Source organism: Phyllostomus discolor, chromosome 8 (genome assembly GCF_004126475.2).
Source record: "Phyllostomus discolor isolate MPI-MPIP mPhyDis1 chromosome 8, mPhyDis1.pri.v3, whole genome shotgun sequence".
Classification (NCBI taxonomy): Eukaryota; Metazoa; Chordata; class Mammalia; order Chiroptera; family Phyllostomidae; genus Phyllostomus; species Phyllostomus discolor.
Genome location: NC_040910.2, coordinates 40,142,638 through 40,165,182, shown reverse-complemented (window position 1 = coordinate 40,165,182; position 22,545 = coordinate 40,142,638). Strand labels below are relative to the sequence as shown.

The following is a 22,545-nucleotide window of genomic DNA, read 5'->3' as shown; positions in this document are numbered from 1 at the left end:
ACCCCTGCCCCCAGAAGCCACTCCAGACACCCCGGCTGAGCACCGGACACCCACCAGGAAGAGGCGACTGGCTTGGGAGACACTTAGGGCAGGGAAGGTATCTCCTGCACCCAGCACAGGCACAGACCCCTCCAAGTGGGGTGAGGGAGGCAGAGAAAGGCCAAAGACGTTCAGGGTCTGGCCCTCTTGCTGCTCTGACCCTAGGAAAGTCTCTTTCCCTCTCTCTGGTCCTCGCAAGGTCACAAAGCCCAGGGTCACAGACTGATGCGTGTTGCTGACACCAGTAAAACCGGAGAGGCAGAGGCAGAGGCAGAGGCAGAGGCAGAGGGAGGGGCGGGCAGGGACAAACAGCAAGAAAGCTATCACTAGGAGATGTGGCTCTGAGGAAGAAGGTCACTCAAAATCAAACAAAAGTAGCAGCGTGTGATCACAGGGGCACATGGTGATGAGTGTGGCTGGTTCAGGGACACCCATGGGGCCTACTCTGACCTCAGCCCTCATAGAGCCCTTGGGCCCTCAGGGCCTATCAGCTCTGCACTTTCACCCTCTCCCTGGTGGCGGCAGTCCTAGTTCATTCTGGGACCCCCTCCTAAGCACACGGAAGGTGCTCAGTGGGCTGGGTTTGCACCAGATGCTCTATGCTTCCCTCTCTCCAGACCAGGGCATGGGGGAGAAGAAAGACAGGCTCAAAGCAGCCAGGGCTGGCCTTGCTGTTAGGTCCTCGTAGTTTCAGCTTGTCTTTTTATTCCTGTTTTAAAAACAAACCAACAAATGACCACTAATAGCAATGACAACAACAAAACTCTTCCCCCTCGAGGGGCTGCAGGGGTTTATGGGGAAGACCTAGGAAGGGCTAAGATCACTCCAACCCTAGCCCTACAAAGCTACACTTGTCTTTTTCTTTTTTAAGTTGTAGAAAAAGACAGAAACATATTGAGAATTGGTGTATATTTTAAAGGCATGCCAAATTCCACCATATATACCTAACATCTACCAATATTTGGGCAAATTCCCTTGCCCCCACCTCCATCCTACTCACAAAATGGACTGTATCTCAGGGTCCAAAACCTGTTTATTCATCCAAAGTGCCATATCCATCTTTCTATACCAATAAATCCAGCGAACCCTTTTCATGGGTGCATAATATCCCACGGGTTCATCCAATCTGGTCACACATATAAATTTTCCACTATCGCAACTACTGACCCAACGACCATCCCCATGTGTGAAGCCACCATGCGCTCACTGAAAGGGAGGAACGCTACATCAAAAGTCACACACGTCCCACTGATGGCAGACACCCTGCGGAGGCTGCCCCTCTGGGCCCACCAGCAGCCCACCAATGGCAGATGCGCCTATTCTGGACGTGTCACATACATGGAAGCACACACAGTGTGGCCTTGTGTCTGGCGTCTCTCACTGAGCATCATGTGTCCAAGGCCCATCCATGTTGTAGTGAGTGTCAGCGCCTCACTCCTTTTCATGGCTGAGGAGAAATGCAAGGTGTGTTTCCCCTTCTTTCTACTTGCCTTATTCTCTAACTTTCAATGATGTGTATTCATCAGTTCCAAGTCTCTGTAGCTGATGGATGAAGCTGGCAGGATGATCCCAACCCCTTCCCTGAAGCTGTAAAAATCATCCAGTAATCCCTACCTCCTCCTCTGGGGTTCCAGGCCCCTCCTGCTCACCCAACAGACTGGCCTGCGTTCTGAATCATTACGTATGAGCCCCTGCTATTTACTGCCAGTGATGCCCGGCTCTCCAGATGGAGGCCCAGCCCCCTGCACACTCCACCACAGCCCAAGAAGCTCAGCAGTGATGGGAACTTGTGGTCCAGAAACTGCGAGGAAGACGGGCTGCCCTTTGATTAGGGTGGGTTTTCACAGGAGCCGCTGGGTACTGGGTTTGAGTATTTGGCTGAAGAAACTCCCATCCAGAGGAAATTAAATGTCTGCTCGCTGTTCCCTGCTCCTGCAGCCAGTGGGCCCTTGTGAGTAGATGTCGCCCATTCACTGGTGGGGGGGGGAGTGATTGCCTGCCGACCTGAAGGATGGCCTGGACTCTCTGAGGTCCTGCCTCTGATGTGCCTCAGCTTGTTATCTGTAAGGCCAGGTGCCTTGGCGGTCTCTGCAGTCTGGACTAGTTACAGGGGCAGCAGAGCTTGCAAGAGTCAGGAACGGCGGCCCCCTTTCAACATCCCAAAGCCTGAGAGGTGACATCCAGGGCTGCCACGCATGGACGCCTGGTAGCCAGTGGTCATTCCCCGGCTGAACCCCTTGCCTTCCTGCTGCAGGGGTCTGGGCAGTCAGGCCCGCTCTCTGAGGGAGCCTTGCTCGGTGCCTGGACACCTGCCCTGAACCCCAGCTTACTCTGAGCACCACAGGCCGCTTGTTCAGTAATTTCACGCTACGCCGCCTGGCAATGTAAGCGTGGAGGCCCAATTTAAGGCTCTGTACTTCCCAAATGTCACTTGTTTGTGAACATGGGTGAAACCGAAAATAGCTTTTAATATCTGGGCAGTCCCCACTGGCCCTGCGCAGCATCAACTCTGACAGCCTCCCCAGGACAGGCCTGGCCCCAGGCTCATGGCTCCACCCCAGTCCCACTGAGGCAGGAGGGCACAGCACAGGCAGGTCCCGAGGATTCCCTCTGCCTTGAGTCTTAGCATTCACGGCACCCCTACTTAATGCAATCAACAAAATCACATGCCCCGGGTATTTACTCCTTTACATCAAACAGGCAAATCCTGACGTCGGCATCTCCTCTTTCAGTGACGGCCCGGGTCTCTGACTGTTGCACCATGATTTTCTCAATGAAGTATAAAAAGCCCAATGCTTTTAAATCCTGGAAGCACCTCCCTTATCTTCCTTGCTACAAAATCCATTTCCCTTTCTAAACCGCTGAAATAGTAAAGCTAGAAAAAGACAATTAGAAAAATAAAGTCTAGCTGATTCATCTAGAACAGCACTTTCCAATAGAAATATAATGCAAGCCACCTTTGTAATCTTAGTGTCTGTGGTCGCCACATTCAAAAAGTAAAAAGAAACAGGTGACATTCACTTTAATGATACATTTTGTATAACTCAAGTTATACAAAAATAGGCTACATAACCAATATAAACAGATGTTTGGTGGGATATTTCCTGTCTTTGTCACACCTGGGTCTCAGACACTGTGCGTGTTTGCCCTCCCAGAACATCTCCATGCAATGGGGCCACATCTCAACACCAGACACCCACGTGTAGCCAGTGGCCACTGTACTGAACATCACAGCTCGGATCCTCTTTGTAAAGGTCTCAGGTCTAGAAAATGCTACACGGGTGGGGGTCTTGGTTCCAGGTATACTTCGTCCATAGTGACCACACGGTCTGTCCTGCCCCTGTGCCCTGACTGGAAACAACTAAGTGATTCTGTGGCAGGACCCAAGACTCGAAAGTCTCAGAGGCTGGCAAAAAATGCCCCATTTTTCACCCAGCTGGAGTGGCTTCTCCACATTTCCATGTGCTCAGTGCCAGAGGGAAAGGCCCACAAATGGCTGCATTGTCTCTGTCATGGAGACAGAGGGCCAGAAGGGGCTGAAACCCGTGAGCCGGGGCAGCCTGGCACGAATTCACCCTGATGGGAGAAGCCTGCTGTCTTCCTCTGGGGCAGGCGAGATCAGCATCAATGGCGGCAGTGGCAGTCCTTCGAGGAAGGCCCCTGGCACTGGCTACTGAGAAACAGCTGGGCCTGCTATGGCCCGAGAGTCCTCTTTCTTGCTTCTCCCTCCAAGGTCCTGTCATCCCCAACTTGACTGGGTAGGCCTGCAGGTCATTAGCATTATATATATGCTATCACCCGGACCTCCAAAGCCACCAGGGGGAAATAAGCAAGAGGAAGATGAGGCAGGCATGACCCAGCCCCACACTCAACAGCTCCAAAGACTTGTTATACCCTCCAAGCTGTCAATCAAAACCACAAAGACAGGTGCACTCAGAGCTAGGGGAATTTGAGAACATGCACTCAGTTCAGATGTCACATCTTTTAGCTGACAATCAGCCCTTGGAGACCAAGAATGGCAAATTACTGGGGGAAAAATCAGAGTCTCCCCACTTTTCAGTACCCTCCCACAGTGGCGACACAGCAGGCAGCCCTCAGGCCCAGACAGTGCAGGGTCTGCCATGTCAGGGTTCCTCCAGGAAGCCCCTGGGGAGCTTCCTGGCCCCAGGCTCACCCAGGCTCTATCTCCCACACATATACCCATCCTACTCAGGGCTCATCCCCATTCTTCTAGGCAACAAATGTTCTGGGGTCGAGTTCACTGAGATCCCAGAAACAAACCCGGATAGGAAGTCTGGGCCCCCAGCCACTGCGGAGGCCTGGGCCCCAGAGAGCCAGCTTTGAGGGACCAGCCCCCTTTTTAGAGTCCTTCACTGTGTCTGAGGGCACTAACCTGAGTAGCCACCTTGCCGTAATCAATCCACCTCAGGGTGGCAAAATTGGTAGACTCAGCACAGTTGAATCCGTGATTGAAGCCAGCGTGGTAGCCGTAGGGAAAGGTGATCATGAACTCCCCGGCCTCCTGTGTGATCTGAGGAAGAAGAGTTGGACAGGTAAGGGGGCTGACAGGTGAGGGGGGCCCAGAGTTAGAAGGGTTTGTGCATGGCTCATGGACCAGAAGTCACACCTGGCCCAGGACAGGGACGGGCTGGTAGCGAAGATCATCTGGAGTCACCAAGGAACACAGAAGGGGGATATGGGCTGGAGAAGTTCCCAATGAGTGCCAGGGGTCCTGACTTCAGGAGCCAATAGTCTGCCAAGTAAGAGGTGGCTCTACCTAACTTCAAAAACTCCAGCCAACTTCCCAGGAGGCTGATAAAGTAGGTATGGCGGCAGCCAGGTCAACAGCTCACTACCAGCCCCCGCTCACCACAGCCTAGCTGGAGCCCCGAGGTGACAACAGTTAGCACTCCTAAGAGGGGTGAACTACAGACACACAGGGACTGCTGGATGCTACCATTCTAGGCACTTATTTTCGGTGAGGGGAAGGGGTCTCCCATTTTGGAGGAAGGTGGCTATGCCAGATTTCCTGCCCACTGTGGGATGTTCCCACACATTAGGGGGACAGACAACACTGATGGCAGCTGCAGAGCTTCTGAGTGAAGACAGAGCATACGCACAATGCAGTGACCTGCCCCAAGATGACCTCAGTCCCCTCGCCAACATAAGCACAGAATCTGTCCTCTCTATTCCAAGAGGTGGGGCTTCCAGACGAGGTCAAAGAGACTGAAGAAACACATCAGCATGTGCAGGGAAACAATGTCAAGGTCAGATCTCTAAAGAGAGAGCTGATGTTTCAAGACCTATTCAAATGGTCTGGACAACCAGACACTGGAACAGAGACTCCAACCCCAGGACATGGGCATGAGTGACGGGTGGGGCCCACAATGACTCCAAATTGATGCTTCTGAAACCACCACTTGAAACCTGGAGGAAAAGGTGGGGCTGCAGCCTCATCCCCCCCCATCCAGGGAGGGAACACTTCCCATGACCACCATCACTACCCTCTGCCACTCTGCTGCACTGTGCCCATCAATCAAGCTACTCCAAGAGATGATTGTGCCCAAAGACAGACCACAAACAATAGTGCGGATCATTAGCACTCCCTCTCCGGGACTTGTGGAAGCTGGGGCTGGTGGCATGGGAGCAGCTCTCTGAAGTTGGGGGGGCCTGTCTTTCCTTTGACTTACAGTCAGTAGAAGGCACAGAACACAGCTTGTGCAGAGTCTGAGTAACCACCACCTCAGACAGAAACAGAGCATGTCACGTACCAGGGGAACTGAAGTGCCCCAGTACCGTTCAAGTCAGTGTGCTTTCTGCACCACGGGTCATGTTTCTTTCTAGGGTTTCACGTAAACAGAATCAGACAGCCTGAACTTTGGTGTCTGGCCTCTTTGCTCTTTGAGATTCATTCAACCCACGTGCACATCAGTCTTTCTCTCCTTTTTGTTCCTAGAGGGAATTCTGTGGTGGGGATATATCACTAGTGCTCATTCTCCTGTAGACAGACTTTGGGGCTTTGGTGAGTAGAGCTGCTGGGAATGCCTGTGGGCCAGTCTTCTCACAGACATAGTCTACATGTCTTTTGAATAAGGAGACCCGAAAGAGAGGCCTCCAGGTCTCAGGGTAGGTACATGGCCACATGTCCAAGAAACCGCCAACTGCTTTCCCACAGAGGTTGCCTGTTTGCACCCTCACCCATAGAGGGTGAGAGTTCCTTCTGCTCCCCTCTCTGCGCCTGGCTGTGTGCAGTGGGATCTCCTCTTAGCTTTGGTCACCTTTCTCTGAAATCCACAGAAAGTCACACCATGTTGGTTTATGCATATGTTTCCTTGTATGAAATCTGTTCAAGACTTCACCACTCCTTATTTATCTTGAAGTTCATCTCTTTATTGTTGATTTGTAGGTTTTCAGGCCTGCTGATCTTTACTTACTCCCCCAGAGAGATGAGCAGAAATCACTGGATTCGTTTAAGTACCAGTGAGACGTCAAATCCTGGTTGGGGGAGAATGGGTAGCAGAAGGGATGGGGGGAGACTTCCAGAAGCCAACCACAGAGTCAAAAATCAATCAAAACTGACACAGCCTGGAAAAAAGCCAGCCCTTAAGAATATTAAGATATTTTTCTTTTCAAATAATGAATTGCACCAATCAAGGGAAGTCAGTGTGCATTAAGTTATATTTTTAAATTCCCGTCCAAGTGACAGCTGTGTGGGGAATGAAGCATGCCGCAGGAGACGGGGGGAGTGAACACTCGTGTATCCCCAAGGTTCCCACCGCCCCATCCACAGCCAGGGTTCTCTGGGTCAGCTTCTGCCATAGGACTCAGAGCTCCGATTTTTTAACACAATTACTGACTTCCTTACTTTATTTGGGCAGATCCTGGAAAGCACTATCTCACTTTTCCTTTACCACTGACTTGCACGCCCCCCTTCTCGCCACCAGGGCAGGGCTCCATGCTGCGCGAGTACAGAGCCTCCCGGGGACACAGCCGGGTGCCGGGGATGCCACGCCTGACAACCAACCCCAAGTGTGAGGGAGGTGCCCCCACTCCAGGCTCAGGCTGCCTTTGGGGCTTAGTTTCCCTGGCCTGACCCCCCACCATAAATCAAGGCCTAGAACAGAAAAGGCACTCAGTTAAGACAAGAAGATTATGTTCCCGTCAGAAAAATCTACGTCCCGGTGGCTTCGTTTCAAGCCCACAGTGTCTGTCCTCTGTGTCACTGCCATCAACATTATCCCGACAGTAAATTAGAAGGCATTGGGGATGATGGATAGTCTGAGCAGCAAAGTGATAAGGAGTGAAGGGAGCGCCAGCCCCCAGCTCCAGTCATGGGGAAAGCCCAGAATTTGGTTTCTTGTGCAAGCGCGCACAGAATAAATGAGGAACTCAATGGCAGATTCCAGAAATACACACTTTTAATTCTTAAAAAGCTTGCTATTGATCTGCCTTTTCTCCTAGAGGTAAATACTGCTACAAAGATTTATAAGCAGAATGTGGGATCACTCCTTCAGAGACCACCAGGAACTCAGATCAGGGGCACACATTGAACCCTGACAGGGCATCCACGGAGCCCAGAGACAAAGGCCCGAGCCCTGCTGGCCACAGGAAGGAAAAGGGGTCCCACCCACCAAGCCCTGCACCCTGTCCAGGAGGTGCCACAGGGGAGCAATGCTGGGATCTGTCTGTGAGCTTCTTGAGAACAAAGGGTGCTCTGACCGAAGACAGAAAAGAAGAAATGCAAAACCTGCATTTCTCAGAGCAAAACAGCCTGTGACTTGATGACCAAGCGATGGCTGGGAGTCGCTTCCTGGTCGAGGCCCTGCAGAAAGAGTGAATCCCAGAACCGAGCACTAACACTGCCGGTGGTGCAACTGGAGTATCAGAAGCAATTTCTGATGAGCTGACACTCAGGTGAGAGTGAGGTGTGAGGGTCTGATCTCGGAACTGGCCGCTGTCCCTGACAAGTCATTCTGGCAGAGTCTTTGGAACCCAGGCTCCCACAGGACCCCCCTCCCCAGGCTCTCAGGCCTATCTGGAAGGCTCCCAGCACACGCTTCTTTCCAGGACAGATTGGGGACGCAAGCCTAGACTTTGCTGCTCAGGAGGCCTGTCCTTCAAGAAGGAACTGCCTGGAATGCACAGCTGGGGAGCCTGACCCCAGGTCAGAGCCACCTCCACCCCCAGGTGCCCTTGAGACCCACTGGCGGCCCTCAGGTGCTCACCCCCTGCCACCTGACCTTCATAGGGCAGTGGGTTTTCTACCAACCAGGTCCCCTGGCTTTAGGCCTATTCATCATAGGCCTTCATCCCATGGAGCAGTAAAGTAAATGAGTTTAGGTTCCCCTTCGAGGGAGACCCAGGTAGTTCATTTATAAATAGGTACTCATTCTCTTAAGGCCATCTGTCCTGGGCTGTGGTCAGGGCCAGAGGTCAAAGGTGAAGGAGGAGGTAGGAAACCGGCCCCCACTGGGGAGAAGAGGGACGTGCCCCAGGCCTTGGGGTCTTCCGTAGCTTCCTGGAAAGTCTGCAGGAATTGTCACTCCATTCTCCAACCCGGACCCCGCAGGACCCTGCAGAGAGACCACCCACTGGCCAAACCTGGCTGAAGTTTAGTTTTGGGTTGGGTTTGGGTTTGGTTTTAGGAGGGGGTGGGAGGGAAAATCAAGGCCCCACTGGATTCTGCCCTATTCCATTGTCCTCCACCAGGAAGAATTGGAGGTTGACTGTCCAGCCAATGTGGTCCTTCCCTGGCTTGCCCTTGTTCTAGAACATTCTTGAGAGTTAAAAAGCCAGTTTCCTGGGATGTTTCTGGTGCCCTAGGTCTGAGGCTCCAGAAGTCCCTCCTGGAGCAGCTCCTACATACCCGACTGAACGGAATCCCGTACTTCTTGAGGATGATGGGTGAGATAAGGGTCATCTTGTGCCGCAGGAAGGCATCGCAGCCCTGGGAGCTCCCGGGGAAGAACCCTGGAGTGAAAAAACAGGCATCAGTGTAAGGGCCAAGACAGGGCCTGGGCCAGGACAACTCTTTCGGGGCAGCTCCTTCCTCCTGTTAGAACCTAGAGCTTAAGCCTGCAGCTCCAAGGGAACCAAAAAAACGGACCCTATCACACAGCCATGTGCCTGCTAGTGACAGCAATGGTGATACTCTCTGGCCTTCATTTAGTGAAAATGGAACAGAAGACAAGCCAGGGCTGTCTGTGTAACAGGGCACATACCCATGGCACACATGTATGGTCACACAGGAGGCACGGGGTGTGGCATGGCTGCACAGAGACTTCCCCTCCAAATGACCAACTGCACGGCATCCACGTGGTCACTCAGCCACCTGAGAGCACAGCCTAAGAGATGGGACACAGAAGCTAACGTTCTAGAACCAAACAAGCCGTGATCGGTGAGGAATGGGTGGTGCCCTCCCCACCACACACACCATGACTGAGTCTGCCACAAAGAGGAGGCCACTCGAGTTGCCCGGACTCTGCTCTTGGCTCTTTGCACATGTAGTCCCCATGGCCACTGGGCAAGTCAGGAGACACAGGCTCAGGCTATCAACCGACCCACTTGAGGCCTCTAGTCCTTGGCTGCGTCCACAGCTCAGGTCCCTTACCCTCTCGTACAAAGCTCACATGTGGGCATGCTTTCTGTCCAAGACTACATCCCATGTAGGTAACTTAAGGTAATACTTATAAACAAATGGAACTTGGACCATCAGCTCTACCTGCTCAGAAACTCTGTTTAACCAAAACCACCTGTTGGCCGAACTTAAATCAATGACACTGCATTCTGTAGCTAAAGAAACGCAAATTCTAGAATTCTACCAGAAGGCAGCTGGGCTCCTCACAGCAAACCAGTACCAAGAGGTGATAAAGAAGGGCCACCATGAGAAATCAGTGAGGATGAGGCGTAGAATGCGCCCAAGCATCCACCAGCCTCCAGAACTGATCCTGTGGCACGGTCGGCCCAAGAACCCTTCTGGAAGCTGGCCCAGATCGAGATACACACTTTCGGTGTGTCATTGGTTAAAGAGGACACATTATTGTGTGTGTGTGCACATATGTGTGCAAAGCACATGGCCCATGCACAGGCTGACATGGGGAGGGTGGGCTTTGCTGCTTTCTGGGCTAGCAGACGGAGCCTGGCTGCGAGGACACAATGACAAGCTTCTGAAAAGTGCAAAGATTACCAAATCCTGCAACTTTCCCTTACACTAAAAGCATTTCAATTAGAGTTATGGCTGCCTGCCGCCTGGCCCGCCGGCCTCTCTGCAGTTCCTCTTTTTAATGCACAGTTTAAGTGGCTCTCATTAAAGCTCTAATAAAGGCACACATTTTAAGTGATTAGCACCAATAATGCGCCAACACATTAATGCTCTGTGGGCTCCACAACTCTCCCAGTGAGCCCATTTGGAGTGCAGCTATTCATTTTCCATATTAATCGCAAACTCATTCCACCCATCTCAATAATAGAGTCGGATACGCCTGCCCCCAACAAAGTTTGGAAGGGGTACCAAAGAGGGCAGCCTTCATGTGCCCCGGAACCTCCCTGTCCTTCCTCTAAGGAGGGGAGAGCAGGCCTGTGCGAGGGGCTCTTAGAGGAAGGCCTCACTATGGCTTCCCGACTCTCCTCCAGCGCCGGCAACCCAGTTCCTCAAATTCCCGAAGCTGCTCCACCCTGCCGAGGACTGACTTAATGAGTTCCTATTTTTCAAGAAGCCGTGATGGGTGGCCTCCTGTAGACCTCAGAGCTTGCTTGCTCTTCTTCTCCCGGCCCGGGGCCACTAAGCCTCCTAGCCACTGTACAGGTCCTTGGGAGTCAGGAACTACATGACCCACAGGGCTCTCCCTGGCTGCAGAACTAGAACAGGGAGCATGGCCGAGCTCCAAATCCAGGGAGAGTGGCCAGGGCCCCGCAGCGTACCCAGGTTCTCTAGCTCACACTCAAATCATGCAAAGCTTTTCCAGTAGAAAAGGTGCATTAATCGACAACAGTCCAGGCGTGGCTAACTGCTAGACTTTAGAGAAGTTGTGGGCAACGGTCAGGCAATGCCAGCTGTGTCAGCCCCATAGCATGTTTGTGCTGACTGCCCAGAGATGTTTTCTCTTCGGCTCTGTAGGCCAAACAGGGGCCACCCAAGATGTCCCTGCCCAAATCCCTAGAATCTGTGATTATGTTCCCTTCCCTGGCAGGAGGGACTCTGCAGATGGGATTAAATTAATGCCCCTGGAGATGGGGAAAACTTTGGATTTCCTGAAGGCCCAGTGTCATCACAGGGTCCCCATAAGAGGGAGGCAGGAGGGTGAGAGTTAGAGATGGAAGAAGCTACACTGTTGGCTGTGAGGACGGAGGAAGGGGCCACGAGCCAGGGCTGCTGCGCCTCTAGAAGCTGGAAGAGGCCAGAAATGGTTCTCCCTGGAGCCTCTGGAATGACTGGACCTGCCCACGCCTGTGTCTTAACTCCATAAGGTTCATTTTGGACTTGTGACCTCCAGAACTATAAGCAAATGAATCTGTGTTTTGTTTTTAATTAGAACTTTTAAAAGAGCAGTTTAAGGTTTACAACAAAATTGAGGGAATTTGTGTTAAGTCACTGAGTTTATGATAATTAAAAAAGTATACATAATGGGAAAATATTTTAAATTTGCTTGTATTTTAGAGCATAATGAAGTGAAATAGACCTGACTAGGGCTGTCTGTAACTGTGGCATTTCTACCTTGAGGGCATGTTTTGGAGAACAGGGCTCAGCCCCTCCCATGAGGACAGGAGTTTCTGACAGAAATGTTAACACCAACACCGTCCACCTGGGAGCCTGAGGGGCCTGTGCCCTACTCACCCTTCCTCCATTCTCAGGACCTGTGTCATTGGTGTGTAGTTTTTACTGAGCAGGCGCACAACTCTTGAGTGCAGCTAAGACAAGAGGCCCCTCTTTTTCCAGAAAGATCCACCATTCCCATCTCCAAAGTCAAAACACCAATGGAAAGGGGAAGAGAGTGTGATGGCCATTTTTTGGTGAGGTGTGAGGAAGGACCAGAGGACTGCAAGCTGGCAGTGAGGGAGCGTGCACCCGTGTTGAATGATGGCTTCCAGAAGGTTCTGAGACTGCTCAGGGAGGGCTGAGCTGCCTGTCACTGCAGTCCAGAGGGTCAGGATGATCAGATGGGCCCTGTGCTGCTGGAGTGGCTCCCAAACAATCCCATGGCCCGCCCCACCCCCACCTAGGTGCTGCCTTCTAGGGACGGGCTGGCTCTCAAGGTGACAAGTGAGGGCTAGACCCCTGGGACAGAAAGCAGGGTGCCAGGAACAGGAGCAATGGAAGATCACCTGCTCAGTCCCTTCATCGGGGTCATAAGGGGCCTCAGCACCCTCTGGCTAGATGTCTGGCAGGTCTCTACACATCCCTCAACACACACAGTCTGGGACCACCCTGACAAATCCGTTGGCCCCATGAGTCTCTAGCAAGGGTATGAATACAGGTAGTGGGACAGTGGCTGCTAGAAGGAACATTTGATGAGGGAGGCCTGGTGAGTCAAGCCCCATACAAAAGGGCAGGGGCCTTGAAGTCACCATGCAGCTCTAGGGCCCAGGGTAGGTTGCTCCTCACTGCTTGTTTTTAAGACTGAGCAAAGACTTGAAGACTTAAAGAAGGGTGAGCCACAGGGTGCAAGAAAATGGTAAAATAAGACAGTGACATCCTGCAGCTCCCTGAAACTGAAACCCCAACACAGTGAAACCCGAAAGGGATGATTGTGGCCTCCCCTGCTCCCACCTGTCCCACCTCGCCCTGCCCAGTCCCAGGCCCCAGGCCCCTGCCCTTGGCCGCAGACACCTACCAATTGCCAGCCGCTCCAGGCGCTTGCCATGCTCTGGTGGGATGGCGTACCTACAAGAAGGAAGGCACATCAGAAGTGAGCTCATGTGGTCACCACGCACTTGATAGTCCCCAGAGAGCCAGTCTGGCCTCGGGGAGACATTTCATGTGTCATCCACTTCATAAGTTTTATTTTTTTGCATTTTATATTTGAAAGATTATGAAGCTCCATCATAAATAAAAAAGATGCAAGGTGGAAGTTTGCAAACAGATGAAGCAACAGTGACATCCTGCTGATGCTGATCTTGAGATGGGGAGGTGCTGAACAGCCCCACCCAACTGACATGCCACCCCCAGCCCCTCAGGGGACTCGGTAAGTTGAAGGCCTCAACTTTTAAACAAAGGCAGGCAGTGCAAGTCCTTAATGACACAAGTGCTGAGTGCACCTGAGTCTGTCCAGGAGGAACTCCAGAAAGGTAGGCCTCAACCAGACTGATCCTGTTCCCCCTCTGGAGGACACTGGGCAATGTCCCCATGGTTGTTAGGACTGGGGGTGCTCCTGGCATTGAGTGGTTAGGGACCAGAGATGCTGCTCAATCCCCACAGCACCCAGGACAGCCTCCCACAAAGAACGATTGGACCCTAAATGTCAATAGTGCTGAAGGGATAGGCCTGTACCAGGATAAACAAGGCCACTATCTCACATTCTGGAACGAGTCAAATCGACGCATCATGGGGCCCCTCCCTCCCCCTCCCTCCCCCTCCCTCATGGTGCCAGCAAAGGACGGGCACCCACCCGGAACGCGGACGACTGCCCAGACGCTGGCGCTGGTTAAGCCCATTCCAACTGAGCAGCTTATTATTCTCTGTTCATAAAATAAAGGGGGGTGGGGTGGGTGTAGGAAATTAGTTCAGCATCGTGTTGTCTCTAATCTAACAGGAGACAAATAATTAATTTCTGGGCACACTCGGGGCCCTTGAGGAGATGGCCGCAGCCCCTTTGACCCTGCTGTTGTCAGAGAATTTTCCATCGTCTGGACAAAGATGAGGTTACTCTTTTTAAAATGGCCTTTTATCACACAAAACAATAAAAGTTAACCCCAATCCAAACACCTTTGTGGGATTTCCATCCCCTAGATGAGGACATGAAACATTCTGTCCCTTCTGGGAAGACGCCAGAGGACTGGAAGGACTAACTCCCGGCACCGAGGCTGTGATGATTAATGCAATATCCCCAGTCTACAATGCTGCTTTCACTTAATTACCGCCTGTAATTGGGAGTTGTAAAGATAAGATTAATTGAATCTGGTGGATGTTAAAAGTTTAATACATTGGAACGTGGCTTCTCTGTTATCAGAAAGTCCAGACTGCAGGACACTGGGCTGAGCATTCAGGAGAGCAGCCCCTAGGGAGATCAGAAAGGACTCGAGGATGGGAAGCCAAAGCCACAGGGATTCCTGGGCTCTGATGTCCCAGAGTGAGTAGTGCCTCCCACTGCCTGGAATAATCCAGCGACAATCTCGGTGGAGCCAAGAAGCCCCCTCGCCACTTACCAACACAGCACTGAAGATGAGCCAGTCAAAGGACGGGAGGATAGGAAAGGCTCCTTCTCAATAGCTATTAGTCCTGCCGGCCTTCAACGGCTGGGAGAAACTCCAGAACTGTGTGCCAAGGGTTCCCTCTCCCACCAAGAATGGCCCTTTGAGGACCCCAAGTGAGCCTGATGACATGGGGGCCCGAGTGAGCCAGCTACAGAGCTGGCCTCCCAACAGGGACTGACGTTTGCCATTGGAGAGAAGTCCCCAGGACTCTTTGGGGCCCCCCAGAGCACAGCCTTGTACATAGCACCCTGTCACAGTCCCACGTAGCATTATGCCTGCCACCAAGTCAGGTCATCCCTGACTCTCAGGCTTGGCTCTGGAAGGAAAAAAGGGAAAAAAAGCAGCAGCTGCTGGGATTGACAAGTATGTTCGCTAACCTCAGGGCAAGGAGCATCTGCCTGGACATTAGTGAGCGAGTTCTTGGGACCACAGAGCAGAGTCAGTATATTGGTCACCAATATGGGGGCAGTGTGTCTTGCTCTCTAGGAGATCTGTCCCCACCACAAGGTCACTTCAGGGTTAAAACCAATCAGTTTTGCCGGCCTGCAACCCAGGTAGTCTCTCTTTATATGTGACAGCCCTCGTAAGCTAGATGGTAGAGGATTCTTATGTGGTTTCCTTGGACAGACAACCATGGGGGTCCTCTGACCTGGCCTCTGGGTGCCTCTATGTCTCAGGGCTAGGCTAGGGTGAAGTCCCCTGGCCTCCCTCCCTCCTCCAGGTCAGCCCCAGTGCTTCTCACACCCTCCACCTGGGTCCCCCAGGCTGCTCTCCACCAGCACAAGCAGTCTTCTCCAGCAAGGCTGGTGTCCCCTCACGTGCACATCGGCCCCCATGTCTCCTCCAAGGCTGGCTACATCCCACCCCAGATTCAGTCAACATGCTTCCCCTTCTCAGGACACAGCAGTGTCTGTTGGGCCCCCTGGGCAGTCAGCTCAGTCCAGGCCAGTGGTAGGGTGTGGAGGGTCTGCAGCCCAACCCAGAGGTCATGGTGAAACAATCTGGACATGTGTGGAGAAAGGAATAGGGCAGAGTGGGAGGAAGAACAGAGCCATGGGCTTCAGAGGGAGAGGCTGCAAGAGGGACAGGCCACTGTGCAGGGTTACCCAGGTTCCTCTGGACACAGCCCCAGGTACTGCCTGTGGGAGCCTGGCTGTAAGTCAGTGGCCCAGGGCAGTCACAGCAGGCACCTCCGAGGGGACATGTTGGCCACCACTTGGGACACAAAGCAAGTCCTGGCCCTGAGGTTAGCCAGTCCAGAACTGTCCCTGTGGAACTTTCTCCAGAGCCATCCCCCATCCTCAGGTGTCTTTATCTCCATAACTAAAAGCCCCTCCCTACTTTCTGCTTTTGAAGGTTTTTTACACAAAGTTCTTCTGGATGACTCTAAACCAGGTCACAGAAAGTTTAGTTCATATCTTTGGCTGCATGGTCGAAACAGCATCCTGGCAACCAGTCCAGGCAACCCTGCAGGGGCTGCAGCAGGACGTGACAGGCTCTGTTACTCTGGTTTAGTGTCATAGAATCGCCCCTGGGGCCAAAAGAGGCAAACTCGGGCATTGTCTGCCAGATACCTTGGTGGAGAGTCAGTTTTCTGCACACGTCAGGGGCTTGGTGAGAAAAAAACATGTTTTTAGATTAGGTATAAGGTTCACGGGATGCAACAGGAGAGACAGGAGCCCAGAACCCGGGCCCTGCCATGGGGACCCAAGACATGTGGAAAGCCACATGATGGTTAAGAAACAACTACAGCCACCCTGGCTGGTGTGGTTCAGTGGATTGAGTGTTGGCCTGCAAACCAAAGGATCGCCAGTTTGATTCCCAGTCAGGGCACATGCCTGAGTTGCAGGCCATGTCCCCAGTAGGGGACACATGAGAGGAAACCACACACTGATATTTCCCTCCCTCTCTTTCTCCTCCCCTTCCCCCCTCTCTAAAAATATCTTTAAGAAAAGAAAAAAGAAAGAAAGAAACAACTACAGCTCTGGCCAGGTGGCTCAGTTGGCTGAGGAGTCATCCCATGCACCAAAAGGTTGTAGGTTGTAGGTTGTGGGTTTGAGTCCCAGTCATGGCACATATCTAGGTTGCATGCTTGATCTCCAGATGGGCATGTAAGGGAGGTAATGGATCAATGTATGTTTCTCTCTCTCTCCCCCCCCCCCTGCCCCCACGATCCCCCTCTCTAGGATCAATAAACATATCCTCAGAGAGTATTAAACAAACAAACAACTACAGTCTAGCAGTTTCACAAAATGATAGGCCAACAAACCAATTCACCAAAAGGAAGAGAAGGAGGGAAGGGGAAAGGGAGGAGGAAACACACTTCAGGTGGTAGGACAATGAGCTGCCAGACCTAGGTCCGGATGCTGCCTTCCAGGACTGGACCAGCCTAGGAAGATCGGTGTCTCCCACCTTCTATGCCTCTCCAGGTTTCAAGGCTCCACCTTTCAAGGTGTTTGGGGCAGTGAATATACCCCCTCCAATCATGGCCACCTCAAAAAAGGCAAAGCTGAAACCAAAAAATCTGTCCACAGGGCAATAGCAGAGGTCTAGGCCCCCAACAGCCTGGACCATTTACTGGGGTTCAGGAACATACTGGAAAGACTGGACACTGTAGAGGACCATCATTTGGGACAATGTCCCCATTTTAACACTGAGGCCAGGCCTGAGTCCAGGCTGGCGGCTTGGGGACACCTCAAGGCACTGACCCTCAGAGGGCTTCTTCCTGTGCAGGTCACGGCAGTATCCATAGGGCCAACGAAGAGGCTCCAGGGGTGTGACACCAGATGCATCGTGGGTGCTGGGTGGGCGGAGGCCTTGGCCAGGTGGCTGGGTGGCTCTCAGCACAGCCAGGTGATTAAAAAGAAACGCATCCTCCGAGGGCAGGGCTGCCAGCCTCGGCTGGGGCACAGGCTGCCTCCATTTTACCAACACACCCGAGGAAGTCTCCTGTCCGCCGGGGAGGATGCTATTAATAGTGTCATTTTCTCGGTGTTTTGTTTATTCCCCTGGAATGGCTTGATGGATGTGAATAATTATCAGACTATAAAAGCCAGCAAATGTGCTACTTTCCATCGCTCTAAATCACCAAACAAATAAAGTGTGAAACAGCATTTTTGAATATAATTTTCCCCTCTAATGGCTTAGAATTATTATCAAGAACAATGAAAATAAATAAGCAAATGCCTTGTGAGTTAAAAATTAAATGAGTGTGTCAGGAAGAGGAACACAGAGCATCTTAGAGAGCCAGGACCTGCTCAGGGGCCATTAGTTATGAGGACATGTGACAGGGCTTTGTGCCTTGCAGGCAACCAACTGGCCTCTCAGTGTTCCCTCCCACCTCACCCTGGACCCACCAGGTGTAGCGGGCGCCTGGGGCCACCCGTCTGGGTGAGTGATGTAATGCCCCAGGAGAGGGCTATGCTGCAGTGCACGTACCACACAGTACCTGTGCATCCAGCTGAACTCCAGCAGCCCAGCCCTGGGATCCTGTGTGTCACTGCCTTAGGGCAGCCACACAAGACTTCAAAAAGCTAGGTGGGTAGGGTCTGGCCTCTGCCCCTCCTCCCCCCCAGGCGGTGGACAGGCAATGCCAGAGGGAGTGCTGCCTCTCAGACCAGAAAGAAAATCCGTGGTCACGGGGCAAATCCTCAGGACAGGGAATGTGACACCCTGGTGAAGTGCTCTCACACGCCCCACTGGCCCCCTGGCTGGTTTGGTCGCTGGCCCTCATTTCCTCGCACTTGCCAGCCACTCTGCGTTGCACTGTTCTCACAGTGGGACTGGTTCCCTTGTGGGGAGGGCAGCATTTCTATGGTAATAAGGTAATTCCCGGCACCCCATCCTGCCAGTTGCAAGGAAAATGAGACTTGATGGGGGCCAGGCTCTCAAGTCAGAGCTCTAAATCCCCAACCACCCTTCCTCACGAGGCCCCCCAGTCTCTGCAGGGCCCCTTCCTGGGATCATCTTGTTCAGAATCAGCAGTTGCAACACCATAACACTGACTTTCTCCACGCTCCGCGCCAAGATTCTTCCGACTCTGCCAGTAACAACAGCACCTGGAATTTCTTCATCGCCAGGCCTGACAGCTTCCACTGGCACGAGGCTCCCTGCAATTAGGAGCTGGTGATAAGAAGGCTCATCTCCCCGCCCTCCCTCTCTGCTGAAGAACTCATGCCAAGAGCAGGGGTCCAGCCAGGAGTCCTCTGGAAGTGTCAGCTCAGCCTGATGCATGTCAAAGGGTAAGAAAGTTAATTTTACAGTGTCTGCACAAGGCCTGGGCAGATGGGTCCATCGCCGTTTAACACGCTATGATTATGGAAACAGAAACAAGAAGGCAGAGTCCACTGAAGTGCCAACACCACATGTCAACTTGGAGGCCACCTGCATAAGCCCAGGAGCCCAAGGCAGCTCCAAATGCCAGGAGCCCTGTCAGAGCCCTGTGTGCCAGGCAGACATTAAAGCCACCATTACTGCAGTCCCCAAACACAAAGCCCCTATGTGGCCACAGCCTGGGACCTCTCTCACCCTGAGTCAGTGGGACAGTTCCAACACACCGCCCTAACGCCTGGATGGGCCCAGCAGAATAACTGCATCTCAGAATAGGCTTCCCCAAGAGCCCTCAGCAACGGAGGTGCCTTCTCCAAGCTGGCTGGAGCCAAGCTGGGTCAGGGTAGCCTCGCTCTCCACATGTCTGCTCTGTGGAGGGGAAGGGCCAGAACCACAATGACAGGTAGTCACCCCTAATGTGATAGCCACTGAGACCAACCATGTCAACTGATCTACTGAAGTGTCCAAACACTTCAAGTGACCTCTATGTATGGCATTTTACATACGGCATTTAAAGCTGTACTTTAGTAAAGCTGTTAAAAATGTCCCAGCCCTGAAGACACAGGAACGGTGAGCCACAGTCCCCACCCCAGGTGCTGGGCTCAGTCACAAGCGCATTCAGCTCTTCAGCATCTTCTGTGCCTTGGACCAAGGCATTCCAGGTTAATATGAGCCTCAGCAGACAAACCAGAAACCCTGAAAAGACAAGGTCAGAGATGCTGAAAATGGCACCACGCCCTCATGGTTTTACTGAGAGTCCTAGTAAACCTTCACACTAAGGGCCAGGGCCCACTTACACTAAAGAGCAGGCAGGAGCATCAGATGTTAGTGAACTTATTTTATGAATCTGGTACACTTTTTAATGAATGAATGAGAAACCCTATCACCAGCACAGGACAAAGACACCAGGCTAGTCTCACATAGCCACAAAAGTCCTAAATAAAATATCAGCAAATCAGGCACAAAAATGTATTAGAAGACCAAAGGTTTATCACCAGGGTGGCAAATAAAAATCTATATAAAATTCAAACCATTCAGTATAAAAATTCTGGGTCAACTAGGACTAGGAGAGACAGTCCCATAGTCACATTTCATGGTGAAACAGAAGGTACTCTGGAAAGTTGGGAACAAGGCAAGCCACCCACTATCACAGCCACTCAATAGCCCATACTGAAGACACTAGCCAATGTAATAAGAAAAAGATAAGAGGAGTAACAATTAGAAGGAAAGGGACAAACTTTTTTCTTTTAAGTAACAACCTTCCATTTGGAAAGCTAAGAGAATAAGCTGCTGAACTACAGGATGAAACAGTCCAGCAAGGGCACAGAATTTAAAAAAATCAACACACCAACAGCTAGGCTTCCTCTGCACCAGAAACATTCACAGCAGACTATAAAACCTACTAAGGTCACCCTGCCTCTTGCCTTGGATTGAAAGCAGAAATTCCTCACCAAAAACAAGGTCAAAGATAAACCCGGGCAAATGCCTGCTGCTGACAGAATCAGAGTCTGACCTGGGAGAGCTGACGCACATCTCTGCGAGGCTGGTGCCGCTAGGTGACACACCGCTTGGTGCCTCTGTGGAGAGCAGAAGAGGGCAAGACACTCACCTGTGATCAAGCTCTTCAGTAAATGAGGTAGTGGTGATGACTGACTGTGACCATAGCACTGACTACAAGCACAGTCGGGTCATCACATCGAATATGAGCATAGTGGCCTTAACATCGTGGTTGAAATATGAAAAAAAAACTGGTAATATTTACCCAGATGGCAGAGGTAAATAGGAAAAGAGGTCACCCCATATATTATCTGGCAAAATAAAAGATAACAGAAAAAGCGACTGGCAGATAGGCTTGCCCTTGAAACATGAGGGAGCAGATCTGAAGGCTTGCATGGACAGCCAGCCCTGGAACCACCAAGACACCCTGGGGTCCACTGTCCTGACGGGAGGGGAGGAAGAACAGCTGTCACCAATACAGTGGGCCTGGAAGAGAGACCACAGAGGCCCAGGGGAGGAAAGGGGAGGCTAAGGCTCTGCTCTTAACACTCAGGAGTGAAACGGAAGTGCGTTTCCAGGCCACTGAACAGATGGTGCACACACAGAAGCCACAACCTAGTGGGGGACTCCCGAGCACCCCTACTTGGTCACCATCACACAGAGGAGTTCGGCCTGGGCTACGCAGCCCCCTCCCTAACAGAGTAACTGAAATTGTCTGACAGCAGATGGATAGTCGTCCAACTTATCAGGAAATCCCATCTTAAGTGCTGAGGAGCCTCGGTCAACAGGGAGGCAGCCTCCCTCATTTGTCCCCACCTCAGGACAGATATGAACACTTGCTGGGGAGATAGGATCAGCCCAGCACCAGAGTGGCTTGTTCCCAGGAAAGGACCTTATTGAGCTGCGGCAGCTTTATCTTTAATGGATCGTTTTCCAGGGCAACAGAGAATGGAATTTGGTATCTCACACCAGCAGTGTCAATGATTTGAAATAATGACATTTTTATTGAAACCTACACACAAGATAAACAGAGTCCCGGGAGCATCTGCTTGGTGTAAACGGGATGTCTCGGATGGAGACGGCCGCCAGCAGGGCTGCCAAATGAAGTGGCCTGCTGGCGGGAGGCAAAGGTGCACTGCAGGCAGCAGGGGGCGCATGTCCTCTTAGAGGCAGGGGAGGGGCCGGTCAGCACTCAGGGCACTGGGGCTGCCCCCAGCCTGCCCCTACCTCTACTGGGTCCCAGCTATTTGCAGTACCTTCCCACAGAGACTCAGAATGGCTCAGCATCCCAGAGGTCCCACAGCGCCAGAGCGCAGCCTCAGGGAGCAGGAGTTGGCTACACACACTGCCAGCCCACTTTAATTAAAGGAACAGACTTTACAAAGCCAGTGGTGTTGAGCCTGCAATTAATCGCTGAATTGGAGACATCTGATCCCCAGCCCTGGTTTATTGTAGGCCTGTGAATCATTTTTGTCATGTGACAGGACAGAGGCTGCCAAGCGTGCTTGTTTTTGATGCTTTTTTTTTTAAAGCTGTGCGGGGCCCTTCTCAGGTGAGGTTTCAAAAGGAAGGAACAGATAACTGAGCACTTGGCAAGAGTGGCAAGAAAGGGCCTATGCTGCCAGCCTGGGGGAGACCAATTCATGGAACACGGGGCAGGTGAGAATTCAGTGCCGTTTATAAAGACCTCAATCTCCTCCTCATAGAACTGTCCTGAATTTCTGCTTGTAAAACAACCGGCAGGCAGCCTCCCATTGTGCCTGGACCCCACAGCAGCTGGGTGATGCCGGCTGTTCCCACCACCAAACTCCTCCCCCAGCAGCATGTGCGCCTTAGTGGTGAACACCCTGGATTTATTCCTGTTGGAACACACAAGGCGGTCTGAACAGGAAAGAGCGAGGACAGGTCTATTGAGAAGACAGAAATGTCTGAAGGAACAGGAGTTGCTGGCTCAGAAGAGAAAGATCTTGGTTCCCATTTGACCAGAGTGGAGAGGAGCTAGAGAGGCCGATGTCAGCCACCCCTGACATGTACCAGCATGAGCCCCGGACGTGGGAACGAGCTGGTGCAGGCCTGGGAGGGTGGCTGAAGTCCAGGTCTCTGCAAGTTGAGAGCAGCTGCCTTCAATGTGGGAGACTCCAGGTCGGTTAAAATGCCTTCCGATGTGATTGGTGTTTGCCTTCATTGTCACACAGACTCAAGAGGCCTCCTGAACCTCATGTGGATGCACATTGGCAGTAGAGGCCCCTGGCAACTGGAAGGACAGGCCCT

General features: G+C 52.2%; 1 protein-coding gene across 2 annotated transcripts in view; it reads right to left on the bottom strand.

The window, feature by feature from the left end:
* The window catches only part of KDM4B (lysine demethylase 4B), a 130,386-nt gene that overhangs the window by 45,079 nt on the left and 62,762 nt on the right, over positions 1-22,545 (bottom strand). For both annotated transcript variants that reach the window (XM_028519232.2, XM_028519230.2), the window contains exons 7-9: positions 12,870-12,919; positions 8,906-9,009; positions 4,433-4,570 (exon numbers count right to left, since the gene is read on the bottom strand). In XM_028519232.2, coding sequence (XP_028375033.1) covers positions 4,433-4,570; positions 8,906-9,009; positions 12,870-12,919 — 292 coding nt within the window. The remainder of the gene's footprint in view (positions 1-4,432; positions 4,571-8,905; positions 9,010-12,869; positions 12,920-22,545) is intronic.